Here is a 13,621-nt window from a genome sequence, read left to right as displayed (position 1 = left end):
GGAAATTTGATCCAGCTGAACCAAACCCTCAAACTTCTGATTCTTTCCTTTTCTCCCCGAGTAGGTCAAAGGGATGAGCTGAGTCCAATGCTTAATCTTGCCTAATTGAAGTCAATGGCAAAACTCCAATTAGGAACATGAGAACAGCCATATTGGGTCCATCTAGCCCAGTATTCTGTCTTCTAACAGTGGCCAGTGCCAGATGCTTCAGAGGGAATGAACAGAACATTGACTTCAGTGAGGCAGGATGAGGCTCAAAGTGTCTCACACTTTGGCTATCATCATCTTGCACTCTCAGTTGATTTATAGGGGAGCTGGTAGCACCCCTAGGTTGCGTAACACTTTCCCCTATAGAGGATTCTTGTGACATTTTCTTTGAGAATTTCTAGCGCCTCCATTCTACATAGCAGATCATTGATATTTGGCAGTGGGGATACTCTCAGGTTAGGGAAGTGGCTTTTCTTTGACCCAGGAAATTCCATTTATCTTTTGCTGAGATATAAACTATTGAAAATAACAATTTTCCTCTCTCTCATTTTTAAGCCTTGGGGAAAATGTTTGCATCCTGACAAAGTAACTCCATCCGTATACCTCCTAAGGCCAGGCTTGTGTCCCTGTAGCAGCAGTTGTGGACACTGTACTGGGAACACCTGGAGCTACTGGAGCAGAGCATTTGGGATAAGGGAAGTTTTCTCTCTCCCCTTGTGTGTATTCATTCGCATAGTCTTTGTGATCACATACTATTTTTTTCCCCTCAGGACCTGTCCCTTACTCAGTGCACATGATGGGGCAGAATTAAGTGTACAGGCAACTATTAATCTGGCATTTTTTAACTTTCAAGTGCTTTAATTTGCAATCTAAACATAGGTTTTGTATGTAATTATTATTTATATTACAGTAGAGTTCAGCAGTGCGCTCAGGATTGCGGCCCCATTGTGCTACTACAACAGGGGTGGGCAAACTTTTTGGCCTGAGGGCCACATCTGGGTATGGAAATTATATGGAGAGCCATGAATGCTCACAGAATAGGGGGTTGGAGTGAGGGCGGGTGTGAGGGCTCTGGGGTGGAGCCATAAACGAGGAGTTCAGGGTGCAGGAGGTGGCTCCGGGCTGGGGCAAGGGGTTAGGGTACAGGGGTGTGTGTGAGGGCTCTGGCTGGGGGTGCTGGCTCTGGGGTGGGGCTGGGGTTGGGGGTGCAGGAGGGTGCTCTGGGCTGGGACTGAGGGGGATCAGGGCTGGGGCAGGGGGTCAGTGTATGGGAGGGGGCGGGGTGCAGTCTTTGGGCAGCGCTTACCTCAAGCAGCTTCCGGAAGCAATGGTATGTTCCCCACACTGGCTCCTACGCAGAGGTGAGGACAGGTAGCTCTGCGCGCTGCTCCGTCCGCAGGCGCTGCCCCTGCAGCTCCAGTTGGCCACGGTTCCCAACCCGAGCAAGCCCCGGACCCCACTCCCTGGCTGGAGCTCAAGGGCCAGCTTAAAACATCTGAAGGGCCAGATGTGACCCCTGGACCATAGTGTGTGTGTCTCCCCCCCCCCCCCACGGTACTACAAGCATATAGTAAAACTGTCTCTATTCTGGAGTGCTTATTTATGGGTTTAATATGACATCTAGAAGAAGACATTTTCCTATGTAATTACTACATTGTAATTACTACATTGTCTTCAGAACTCCTGATATCTTTTATGCTTTCTAATATCTACTGTGTACTTAATACAGCACTAGCACATTCTGCACCGTGTCCTCTGTCCAGCATGAAGCAGAGTGTTTAGTATGATTTTTATATTTTCACCAGGTTTTTTTTTTCCCCCACAAGTGACTAAGTACCTGTACACTACACTATTGTACTGGAAAGCTGGAGCTATATTATTCCAGAAACAACGGGGAGGGAGGGGGGGTTGTGAGAATTGCCTCTGCATGTTCCCACTTACAGCCAGAGCCCCATGTACTCGTGGCACAAGTGGAACAAATTCTACTGCAACAGCCCTGAATTCCATGGCAGCATTAATTTATCGTATTTGTCATGAAATATTCATGATTCCCACCTCCCATACTCCTACATAGAGACACACAGCTATGACTCATGATTGAAAATACTCATTGATGTAAAATGTTGTCTGATTATTTTCAACAGTAATTGTATTCAACGATGGTTTATTTCCCCTGTTTAACACACAACTGGATTAATTAAGCTGTCAGGGAGAAGCTGGAGGCTGAGCAGCTGGGTAGTGGCCAGTTATGTCTTTTGATACTTGGAAAGGTGAGGATGACAGTTTGATATTCTGGAATAAACCCAGCAGCTGGTTGTCTCACAGTGATCCACAACAAAATAGTTAATAGTGCTGACATTTTAAATACAGCTTTCTAGATTTCAGGCTTAACCCACTGAAATGAATGAGGCAGCTCACAACTCAGATCTAGTGTTTCAGACTGGTTGCAGACTTAGGCAGACAATGGTATATAAATTACTCTCAGTTCATGTTTTCTGCGGAATCAGAAGGGGATAGAAACATTAAAAAAAAAAAAAAAAAAAGCAGCAGCTGAGATTCTGCTGCACAACTTCACATCAAGGGACAGCGTCCACAGCAAATTGTGTGTCCAGGAAATTGCAGGATGCACAGGGCCTTGCCTCTGTGACATTTGGTTGGGGCAATTGAAGTTAATCTCTGCTTTCCCAGCTGCTGTTCTCATGTTGATGATCTCTCTTGATACAGGCAGAGCACAGATCTATCATTTCTCCAGGAATAGACTTTCTGGAACTGAACAAACGACTTATTAACTGTCTCTTGAGACTCAGTACCAAGCATCAGTAGGGAAGGCAACAATTTTAGGGATTAGGACTGGAGCTGGGACTTTGTACCAGCCTGTCACTGGATACACAAGAAGCTACTTATCTACACTCTCTGTTCATTGTCAATGTCCCAAGACTATTTTTTTCTGAAATAAATTAGTTTTCACGTGCTAATGACTACAAACAGTGCCAGCGTGGGTTGCTTTTCTGAACTGTTTCTTAATAATCATACAGTGGGCATTGCTCAATCAGCATCTAGATTGGCTAGGGAAAATTAAGTACAGGGTATTATCCTCAGAAATTTGGTTGGAGTGAGTTTTGCTCAAGTTTCATAACTAAGTGTGTCATTCAGAACACAGATATGAAACTCTTCCCACAAACAAACGTATAATAAGGAAAGCACTCAAGTGCAGTTTAGAACTTTTTAAGGACTAATAGAGTCCTCAATTATACACTGAATATGAAACATCAGGAAGGAAATGCTAGATGAGTGGAAAGGCATAAGAGACTTTTGAGAGCAGACCCTTTCCTAGATGTGTAGCATTGTGATGGGGCTAAGGTTTGAGCAGTAGGTGAAGATTCCAACAGTGGGCCAAGTTAAATGGAAACAAAAAACAATCCTTTCTGCGGCTTCTGACTTGATCAACCAAAGGACTATAGACCAGCAAAGCCTGGACACATTCTCTTCAGGCAGCTGAACAATCTGTAAACTACAAACATGACATAAAGCAGTGATTCTATCTGCAGAACTCTATTCTGGCTTCTGGTCAGCAAACCTATCTCTCTTATTAGAGTAGCCCATCCTCTTTAAAGGCTCTGAACCTAACTATGCTCAGGTGCAGCTGACTGCTTCAGCTCAGGGAAGTGTGCCTATCCTATCTTGGTGTTTATATTTTGCTTATTATCATGGTATCTGAGGTACTACATCAGCTTGTGTTATTCCAGCAGGCCTTGGCTACAATGGAAAGTCTGTGGCCTTATCCCAAGACAAGAGCAAGTATGGAATATAAAACCCATGGCCAGGAACTACAGTGGAACATTCCTGTTTGATCATATCCTGCAGAGCAGTGGTCTGTGGCATTTAATGTAGAAATTCCCTTTAATTTGCATGAACCAAAGGACAGTATTTCTTTAGCTGGGCTTGTGGGATTTGCATCTCAGACAGTCTGCGAGATGTATATTGCTTCAGCCACAATTACAGCCTCAGAGAACAACTTGGTTTTGATGTCTTTGTGACATCTACATACATCTTTGTATAGATGATGGCTGTGTAATTGCTGAACTGTTAAGCTGCTTAGCACGAGCCTACAAATCATTAAATTATGTGGAAGCGCTGAGTGAGGACAGTTCTCAGCTAGTCTAGTGCTAGCTCCTCCCATTGGGAGGTGCTACAGGACATTGGTACCTTTCAGAGCCAACAAGGACTCTCCTCGGCGTCTCAGAGAGAAAAATAATCATGGAGAGGTCCTACCTGTGTGCATAAAGCAAACATTACAGCACAATTCAAACACACAATGCAGTGTAAAACCATCATCTAAGGATTATTTCATGGCTTTGAGATTCCATTTTGCATGTGTGCTCTTTTTCTTTCCTTATTATGTAGATGGGCAGGGAGGGATCACAACAGCTCTTGTCAGTTTATTCTAGTTTCCCTGTGCTGCTGTGTGTATATTTGGGCTCTGGGAGTAGTGCTTCTTGCTCTGGAGAGGAGTGCTGATTGAATTTGAGACGTCTAGAATAGCCACAAGTTGAGTATTGCTCCTATGCCACCCTCTCCTGGCTGTGTTGAGGGGAGTTGCCAGAATATCCTATATTACCCTTTTGGAGGATAACGAAGTGTGAAGAACCCCATTCTGAGAATTGCTTCTCTCCTCACCTCTGTTTTGTTTGTTCTTTTCAGATTGCAAAGAGTTTTAGTGCTGATCTGGCCTTATATAGTCATTTCCTATTATTAGAAACATTTCCCTGGGATTTTGTTGGGGGAGTAGCAGAGGGAAATCCTGTTTCCTTCTACTGAAATGAGGGCTAGCAGCACTTTTCATACACTCCACGTCTAATGTCCATGGGATAAGGGGTTTCATTGTAGTTCAGTTTCTGGCCCCAATCCTTTTAAAACTATTACCATTTCTAGAAAGAGAGAGCTCCTATTCCTGCAGGTTTCTTCCACTGAGTCATATATGCTGCAAACTTAAACTTAAATTGTGTGTGCACCATGTAAAATGTGCCCAGTTTTTCTCAGCCAACTATTGTGTTTCTCTGGGTATCAGTCTTTTCCTAATGATTTGGAAAACTGACTCACCTCTTTGTTGCCACAGGTGACATGGCAAGATGGGCATGATCCACCCTTGCCTGTGTCGGAACGGAGCCTGTGGAAGAAGCGAGTGATGATTCTAACAGCATTTGGAGAAAGAGAGGAGCAGCTTCATAATGAGGAGGGAATAGATTCTGTTTTGTGTGTGCAGAAAGAATGTGTTTTTAGAGAAGCAGTTGGCTGCTGAAAGCACTGAAATATGCTCAGACCTTGGACACTTAACTTTTCCTGTGAAAACATTTTTTCCCCATAAAAGGAAGATTAGGTCCTGCCACTGGGAGGGACTGTTGAGAAAGTCACTTATGAGGAATGCACACCAGCTGAACTGCGTCAGACAGTTCGTATTAATGACTTTTTGAAATAATTATTCTAGTATTGCCTCAGATTAAGCAGGGGAGCCACCCAGCATTGCAATAAAATAGGGTAAAGAAAACAATGAATTATTTTTTAGGCTCTTTATTATTGACACTCGTGCAGCAATTACTGCAGGGTTCAAAATGCGTGGTGCTACTGGGACATTTCTATGAAGTTATTTGACAGGCATCTAATTTGGCTGCAGTTTGGTAGCAACCCCCTGAACCACAAGTGTGGTGACATTTAAGTGAGAGTTGGTGGTACATGGGATAGAATAGCCACATGCTAGTGACTGATTGCATGTGAGATGTACTGTTTAGTCCTGAAATATTGTATGGAGACAATTTGTAAGGAGTGAACTTTGTTTTGATAGACATGATTAGTGCCTGTCATGCATCTCCTGTTTTATTGATTCACTAGGAAGCGAGGATGTACAGAGTTCTTCAGTTTATTAGGTCAGCCCAGCTTCTGTTTTCCAACCTAAGTGTCGTAGGGATACAATTGATCTGTATATGCAGTATCCAGATTTAAATCTGTGTTACAATTTTCTTGTTTTATCTGTGCCTTTTTCTCAAAGGCGCCTAGTGTCTTGGTATCTGAGTACTGAACAGCATGTAAGGAACATAAGAACAGCCATACTGGGTCAGACCAAAGGCTGCTCTAGCCCAGTATCCTGTCTTCCAACAGTGACCAATGCCAGGTGCCCCAGAGTGAATGAACAGAACAGGTAATAGTCAAGTGATCCATCCCTTGTTGCCCATTCCCAGCTTCTGGCAACAGAGGCTAGGGACACCATCTCTGCCCATCCTGGCTAATAGCCATTGATGGACCTATCCTCCATTAACTTATCTAGTTTTTTCTTTTTTTAACTCTGTTATAGTCTTGGCCTTCACAACATCATCTGGCAAAGAGTTCCACAGATTGACTATACATTATATGGGGGAAAAATCCTTCCTTTTGCTTGTTTTAAACCTGCTGCTTATTAATTTCATTTGGTGACCCCTAGTTCTTGTGTTATGAGAAGGAGTAAATAACACTTATTTACTTTCTCCCCACCAGTCATGATTTAATAAACCTCTATCATATCCCCCCTTAGTTGTTTTTTTTCCAAACTGAAAAGTCCCAGTCGTCTTAATCTCTCCTCATATGGCAGCCATTCCATACCCCTAATCATTTTCGTTGTCCTTTTCTGAACCTTTTCCAATTCCAATATATTTTTTTTTGAGATGGGGCAATCACGTTTGCACACAGTATTCAGGATGTGGGCATACCATGTATTTATATAGAGGCAATATGATATTTTCTGTCTTCTTATCTATCCCTTTCTTAATGATTCCCAACATTCTGTTTGCTTTTTTGATTGCTGCTGCACATTGAATGAATGTTTTGAGAGAACTATCTACAGTAGCTCCAAGATCTCTTTCTTGAGTGGTAACAGCTAATTTAGACCCCCTTATTGTATATGTATAGTTGGGATTATGTTTTCCAATGTGCATTACTATGCATTTATCAGTATTGAATTTCATCTGCCATTTGGTTGCACAGTCACCCAGTTTTGTGAGATCCTTATGTAATTCTTTGCAGTCTGCTTGGGACTTAACAGTCTTGAGTAGTTTGGTATCATCTGAAAATTTTGCCACCTCACTGTTTACCCCTTTTTCCAGCTCATTTATGAATATGTTGAATAGGACTGGTCCCAGTACAGATCCCGGGGGGACACCACTATTTACCTCTCTCCAGTCTGAAAACTGACCATTTATTCCTACCCTTTGTTTCCTATCTTTTAACCAGTTACCAATCCATCAGAGGACCTTCCCTCTTATTCCATCACACCTTACTTTGCTTAGGAGCCTTTGGTGAGGGACCTTGTCAAAGGCCTTCTGAAAATTTAAGTACACTATATCCACTGGATCCCCCCTTGTCCATATGCTCGTTGATCCCCTTAAAGGAAAAAGAGGAAAAGGTCTAAAGGTCTATGTCTCTGAGCCTAGGATTCTTGGAATATGCATATTTATTTGTGGAGGGATGGGGTTCTCAGGGGTTGGTTGTGGAAGGCTTTATTAGAAACACACATCAACAATGCCAGCCACTGGTGTTCGGTTGCCTTCTGTGAAGGAGGCATTGGTGATTTCAGTTATCATGGAGGTCAGATGTTCTTGCTAATTTCAACCATACATGAGGACAGGAGTTTTTTAAGTGGTGAGTTAGATGTCCTTCAAAACCTCAGGGCCATATTTTGGGTTACTTTAGGAAGTCAAGGTGCTGTTACCAGTCTGGATCACCTAAAGTATGCAGCACAGGGCATCTTAAGAATGTTTTTGGTTGATGAAGAGACCTGTTGTTTTCTCCAGTTAAAGAATTCCTATGACATGCTGGAGGGAGCCTTCCTTTTGGAGCCCTCCTAGCCTGTGTGGGATGGGTTGGTTCCAATAGCATCTAGCCAAATACTTTCAGATTGTGGAATTTACATGTATTTGCATTTTTTAAAGGCAGCAGAACTTGTAGAAAAAAACTTGGAAAAAATTGTATTATGTGAGAAATGGTACATGAACCTATAACTACACTCACACTTGGCATCTCCTGGCTTTTTTGAGTACTTAAACCATGAAACCCATCACTCTGCTAATGAAGTATTGTGTACAGAATATACTAAAGGCATTATCTTAGACTTCCAGATTCATATTGTATAGCAAAACCTGGAATCCTGAATTTAGGAGATGAACGCTTTCCCAAAGCCAGTTTAATGGGGCTGGGTTCAAATTCATTAATTTATTTAATTTAATAGAGCCAGCAGTTGCTGGAGCAGCTAGGCAGTTCATGTTCTGCTTTCAGTTCAGGGCTGACAGGAAGAGTTTCCTGTCCCCTTGTTTTGAATGTGAATTAGTTTGCAGGGAATTCACGGCTTATCAGTAGTGGGCAGAGCAGTCCCAGTGCTCTCATCCAAGACTTCAGTGAGTCACTACTGAGTGAAGGGGCTTGGAAAAGTTGATTCACATCTCTGCCTTTAGTAGCAATGGAACCTCCATCTGTCCTTAGCACCCAGCACAGATTGTCATTGACTTCCGCCTAGCTGGCAAGGAAGAAACTGCTTGGATTGCCTTTGAGCCATATTGGTCAAGGATCAATATGTTTTAAACAGAAGGCATTTTACCTGTATGCTTTTTGACCCCCGTCCCATCTACACACAGTTGGTTCTCTCCTAACTCAGACTTCCCCAAAGATAGGATTATGTTCCCCTCCCGCAGGAGTTGATCATATCCTTTGCAGTTTTATAGCTTCAAAAGCAGGAATATTGCCTGTTCTGTCCTGATCAGGGCTTTAGCAACTGTGGAGAGATGTTTTGAGAGCTTGCTTGTGTGAACTAGAGGCAGATGCAGGCCATTAGGAAGGGGAGGATGTTAGTCTGAAGAATTTTTCCACTGAATGCATTCGATGCAGTGAGCTGTAGCTCATGAAAGCTTATATCAAATTTGTTAGTCTCTAAGGTGCCACAAGTACTCCTTTTCTTTTTGCAAATACAGACTAACACAGCTGCTACTCTGAAACCAGTCTGAAGAATGTGGAACATGATTCAATGTGGCTTAACATCACAGCTCAGATCACTTTTATTGATTTATCTTCTACTTTCTCAAATCAACCTGTAGTCTATGGTCTGTACTGGACTCTTTTTTCCTTTCAGTAATGTGCCTGCTAGCACCTTGTTTCTCTTCTTCCATCCAGTGTCAATGCTTTTAAAACCAGAAGATGAATTGCACTGAAGGTGCGGTGATGGTTGTTAATTATTTGAGTGCCATCAGTGTTCTGGGCACAGTCCAAACATAGAGAAAAATGCAGTGTTCTCTGCCCACAGAGTTTATAATCTGCATCTCTCCCAGAAGCACAATACACTAGCTGATGAAAGGATGGTCTTGCGGTTAAGACACTACACTGGGATGTGAGGAAAACTGGGTTCAGTTAGTGTCTCTGCCACAGACTTCCATTTGTGGCCTTGAGAGGGTAATCAATCTTTCTAACCCTCAAGTTGATGATCTGTAAAATGGTGATTAAAGTATGGTTCTCTCTCTTTCTGTCTTGCCTACTTAGACTTAAACTCTTCTAATCACTGACAATTTTTAAATCGAGATTAAATGTTTTTCTAAGAGATATTCTCTAGATATTATTTTTGGGAAGTTCTGTGGCCTGTGCTAACCAGGAAATCGGACTATATGACAACAGTGGTCCCTTCTGGCCTTGGAATCTCTGTATCAATAAGCAGGGATTGTGTAAAGAGTGATGATGGTCCAGTCCTGAGGTGTGGCACAAGTGTATTGGTGAGATTGAGGCAGAATTTTGTTCATAAAGTGGGATTTTTCTGAAGAGAGAGGGAAGCTGTTACGTGTGAGGTGCCTGATGAAGTTTCACTCACCTAATAACCTTCTGTGGTGCAGATGTGTAATTCCCCACATGTATTGCATTGTCTCTTTCCTTCCATGGCTGGAATCCAGGCTAGGATTAGAGAGATTTTAGAAAAATGCTAATGGGAATTAACTCTCTTCAGAAAGGGCCAGAGTAAAGCTGAAAGGCTCAGGTGCCATCCACACCACTGCATTATAACAGTGGTGACCTGACAGGGTTAAAACATAGTTTATTCTTGGAATGTAAGTTGAACTAAACTGGGTTTTAACTGTGTTCCTGAGTTGAACTACAGCACCAAAAGTGCAAAGCTTCAGCAAGATTTTTGTGTATGGTTTGGTCTCTCCTATGCTGCAGAACCGATCAATGTTTTTACAGTTTTTTCAGGGGTCCATGCTATTGTAACCATGCCCCTTCCCACACACCCACCAGACACAAAATTTGGTATAGTGCAGATGTGATCTGAAGAAGCCGCCTTAATTAACTGGGCAGCTCTTTAAACAAATTCCTAATACACTAGCTCCTCTAGTTTGGAGCTTTATTTTAAAGGCCAATTCACTTTCCAGATTGAGGTGAGGTTAACTACAGTACTGCAGTTGTAAACATACCAGGCCCTTTCAAGCAGGGGGCTGCTTAGAGCCAGGGTGTGGGTTGTGTCAACATGTCAGTATAGCATAGTGTACTTCAGTGCTTTCTGAAGCCAGAGTACAATAAACATGAGACTTAGAATGGCATGTTTTAAATAGTGCCTCTCAGCCAGGATCACAAAGCTTTTCTGAGCTATAGGAATACTTTCACCCACTGCTGAAACACAGCTTGCTTTTTATTGGAATGCAGCAATTGTTTAACAGTTCACCATAACTCCATAGAAGTTGAGGACAAGAAGTGAAAAGAGAACTTGCAGCCAGTTAGAACTGTAGGGGGAAATAAGGGAGACAGTGTAATTGTTCAAACTAGAATCTGGCCAGGACACCAGGGCTGATGCCACAACTCTTTTCAAAAGTGCCGTAGGATCCTTGCCACAAATGTTCAGGGCTTTAGTATTCTGTTTCCTCTAAAAGATGGCACCTGCACAGAACAACGTCTCCTAGCTGCACACTGGGGGATTGGGTCAGTATGATCAGAGTGCCACACCAAATAGCGAACACCTCTTCCTCAATTATCTGGGTTTTAAGAGATCCCTCATCCAAGTTTCAGAGCAGCAGCCGTGTTAGTCTGTATTCGCAAAAAGAAAAGGAGGACTTGTGGCACTTTGGAGATGAACCAATTTATTTGAGCATAAGCTTTTGTGAGCTACAGTATTATCCATATCCAGCCATATTTCATATAAGACAAGATGGGCTTATAATGGAAATCTAAGGGGTACGTATTGCTGGTAGGCAGTTTCACTGAAAAGATGGGGGTGGGGGGGAAGAAAACCTTCATGTGGGTTGACTTGAGGTGATGCTAGCAGCCATGAAGACTTGAAATGGGGAATTTCCTTTACCTTTGGAGCAGAAATTCTGGAAGTACATGGAAGTTTAAGGTGGAGTAACCCCGGTTAAGAAATTTAAGTCTTTAGATTTTTTTTTTTTCCAGGTTCTGCTCCTCTCCGTGAGGGCAGCTGATCACCACCCATTGTCACAGTTTGCCAACAAACTATAAACCTTAATGGTCTCTCTGCAGTTCCTAGACACACATGCCAGTACTTCACAGATGAAAAATACAATCTCATAGATCACCGGGGTTGGAAGGGACCTCAGGAGGTCATCTAGTCCAACCCCCTGCTCAAAGCAGGACCAATCCCCAATTTTTGCCCCAGATCCCTAAATGGCCCCCTCCAGGATTGAACTCACAACCCTGGGTTTAGCAGGCCAATGCTCAAACCACTGAGCTATAGCATCCAAACATTTTGTTTTCCATCAAACAAACTGTGGTTTGAACAGTAATGTTAGCATATGACCTAGGATCCTCAGATATATGAGAATCACCAGACTAATGGCTGAAGAATGAACAATCTTCCCTTCTACTCTTAAGAGTATACTCAGGGAAGGGAACCAACCTATCTTTACTACTGTATCCCCTCTATGCTGCACTGAGCTCTGCGTGACCACTCTCCTCCAAAGCTTTACAGTCACTGAATAGTGAGGGGCTTTGACTGGGTACCGCTGTTGACCTCCCCAAGTCCCTGGAAACTGGCCAGTACTGATTGTCTGAAATAGCTCCAGTCCTGGTGGCTAATCTCAGAAAAGTTTGAGTAGACAACACAAGGCACCAGGAATAGCCTCATTTTACCAGACCTGAAGATGCAAAGAAGGGTGTAGTTTCTGCAGAAAACCAGGGAATCTGAACTAGGTCTCGTTTGGGTCAGAGTAGAAGTCCCTCTGTATAGATGCATACAAGGCACTTGGAGCACAAATCTCTTTAATTGGGACTCTGAACAACGGCTCAGTCAGTGAAGGTTGTATTGTCAGTCTAGTATCTTGACATGCTATAGATTTCAGGACAGGAACTTTGTCTTCCGCTGTGCATGGACAGCACCCAGCACGTGCAGGTGCTCCTTCCATTTTAATAATTTGCCCAGGTAGTGGCTAGCTGCAGCGCCCCATGTTGTGAGCTATTTGAAGAGAGGGATAGTCATGAAACAATATAAAAGGGAAATTCATGGCAGTATGGTCCGTGTAGATTGCAATTTTCTGGATTCTGAGACATACCACCCAGTACTCATCTTCTCTTGAGAAACTCCTTTGGCTGCTGGCATGTTGCTGTGAATCAAATTGTATGGCTGGAAAAATTTTATTGCCTTTTAATACTTTTTGTTACAGAAGTCTAGATAGAAGGGAAATCAAATCTCCTGACTCAGTGTGGAGTTGATCCCCTTCAAGAGACTGCTTGGCCTCTAGCACTGCTGACGATAGCTCCAAGTCTGCCATAAATTACAGCAGCTTTGTATGACTACCTGGGGGCTGCTCTGCGCCTAGAATAGCTGGAGTGCAGTGTGTTTCATCCATTCCAGCACAGTGCAGACGGCTGCAATATCTGAGACAATTTCAAGCTCTGATCGTGCTGAATTGTTGCCATCCTGTGACTACTCCCCAGTGTGGCCAGGAAACGTAGAGGGTTGCAACTGCCCCAATGCAGGGGGACTCATAACTGCGTCCTATAATGAAGTGCCTCGTGCTGGGAAATAACCCAAAAGCCCCTACTGCCAGCAGCAATACTGGGCACTATGGGATAAGTGCTGCAGGTGTGCTAGCATGCACTGGTCCAACTCTGGTTGTAAGGAGCTTCGGGTGTGGATGCTTCACAACAATTCTGGAAAAGAATGTTGCTGGGTACATGTGCTAAACTGTTGCAAGGACAAACAAGAAAATCAACCATTTCCTACCATCAAAGTTCCTGCAGTGGTTCCTTTGGTTTGCTGGAGTCATGAGAGGAGCTACAGCTTCAGGCTCAGGAACTTTGCTGTGGACTTGCAGGTCAGTGTGTTTGAGTTTGATTCAGTGTAGCCCACTTGATGTTGTTCCTGTTTGTAGCTGCCTTTTTGTGCAAATTTTGCCACAGCAGAACATATGGCTGCTGCCTTTGCTTTTTTCCTGTGGTTTTGGGTTGTAGGCTCTGGACCAAGGTTTCCAGCCTCTTTTCTTTCAATTTTTCTCTGTTATTAGACAGCTTGTGCTCCACATACAGGCAGCAGGCTTCTTTTATCTTGAGCTTCAGCTTGTGATCTGTGTGTCTGTCTCTCTCTCTCTCAGTCTAGAAGGGGAGGAGAGTTTTTTTTTGCTCACTCTCCTCC

General features: G+C 43.2%; 1 protein-coding gene across 4 annotated transcripts in view; it reads left to right on the top strand.

The window, feature by feature from the left end:
* The window catches only part of MYO1C (myosin IC), a 108,649-nt gene that overhangs the window by 18,060 nt on the left and 76,968 nt on the right, over positions 1-13,621 (top strand). For 2 of the 4 annotated variants that reach the window (XR_013348233.1, XM_077836389.1), the window contains exon 2: positions 12,651-13,304. The exons of the other annotated variants lie outside the window; for them this stretch is intronic. Coding sequence is in view for 1 of the 2 variants with exons in the window: in XM_077836389.1 (XP_077692515.1) it covers positions 13,083-13,304 (222 nt within the window). In the remaining variant the exon portion in view is untranslated. The remainder of the gene's footprint in view (positions 1-12,650; positions 13,305-13,621) is intronic. 4 annotated transcript variants of the gene reach the window in all.

Source organism: Eretmochelys imbricata, chromosome 17 (genome assembly GCF_965152235.1).
Source record: "Eretmochelys imbricata isolate rEreImb1 chromosome 17, rEreImb1.hap1, whole genome shotgun sequence".
Classification (NCBI taxonomy): Eukaryota; Metazoa; Chordata; order Testudines; family Cheloniidae; genus Eretmochelys; species Eretmochelys imbricata.
The sequence above is the reverse complement of the archived record's forward strand: the minus strand, read 5'-3'. Positions and strand labels throughout refer to the sequence as shown.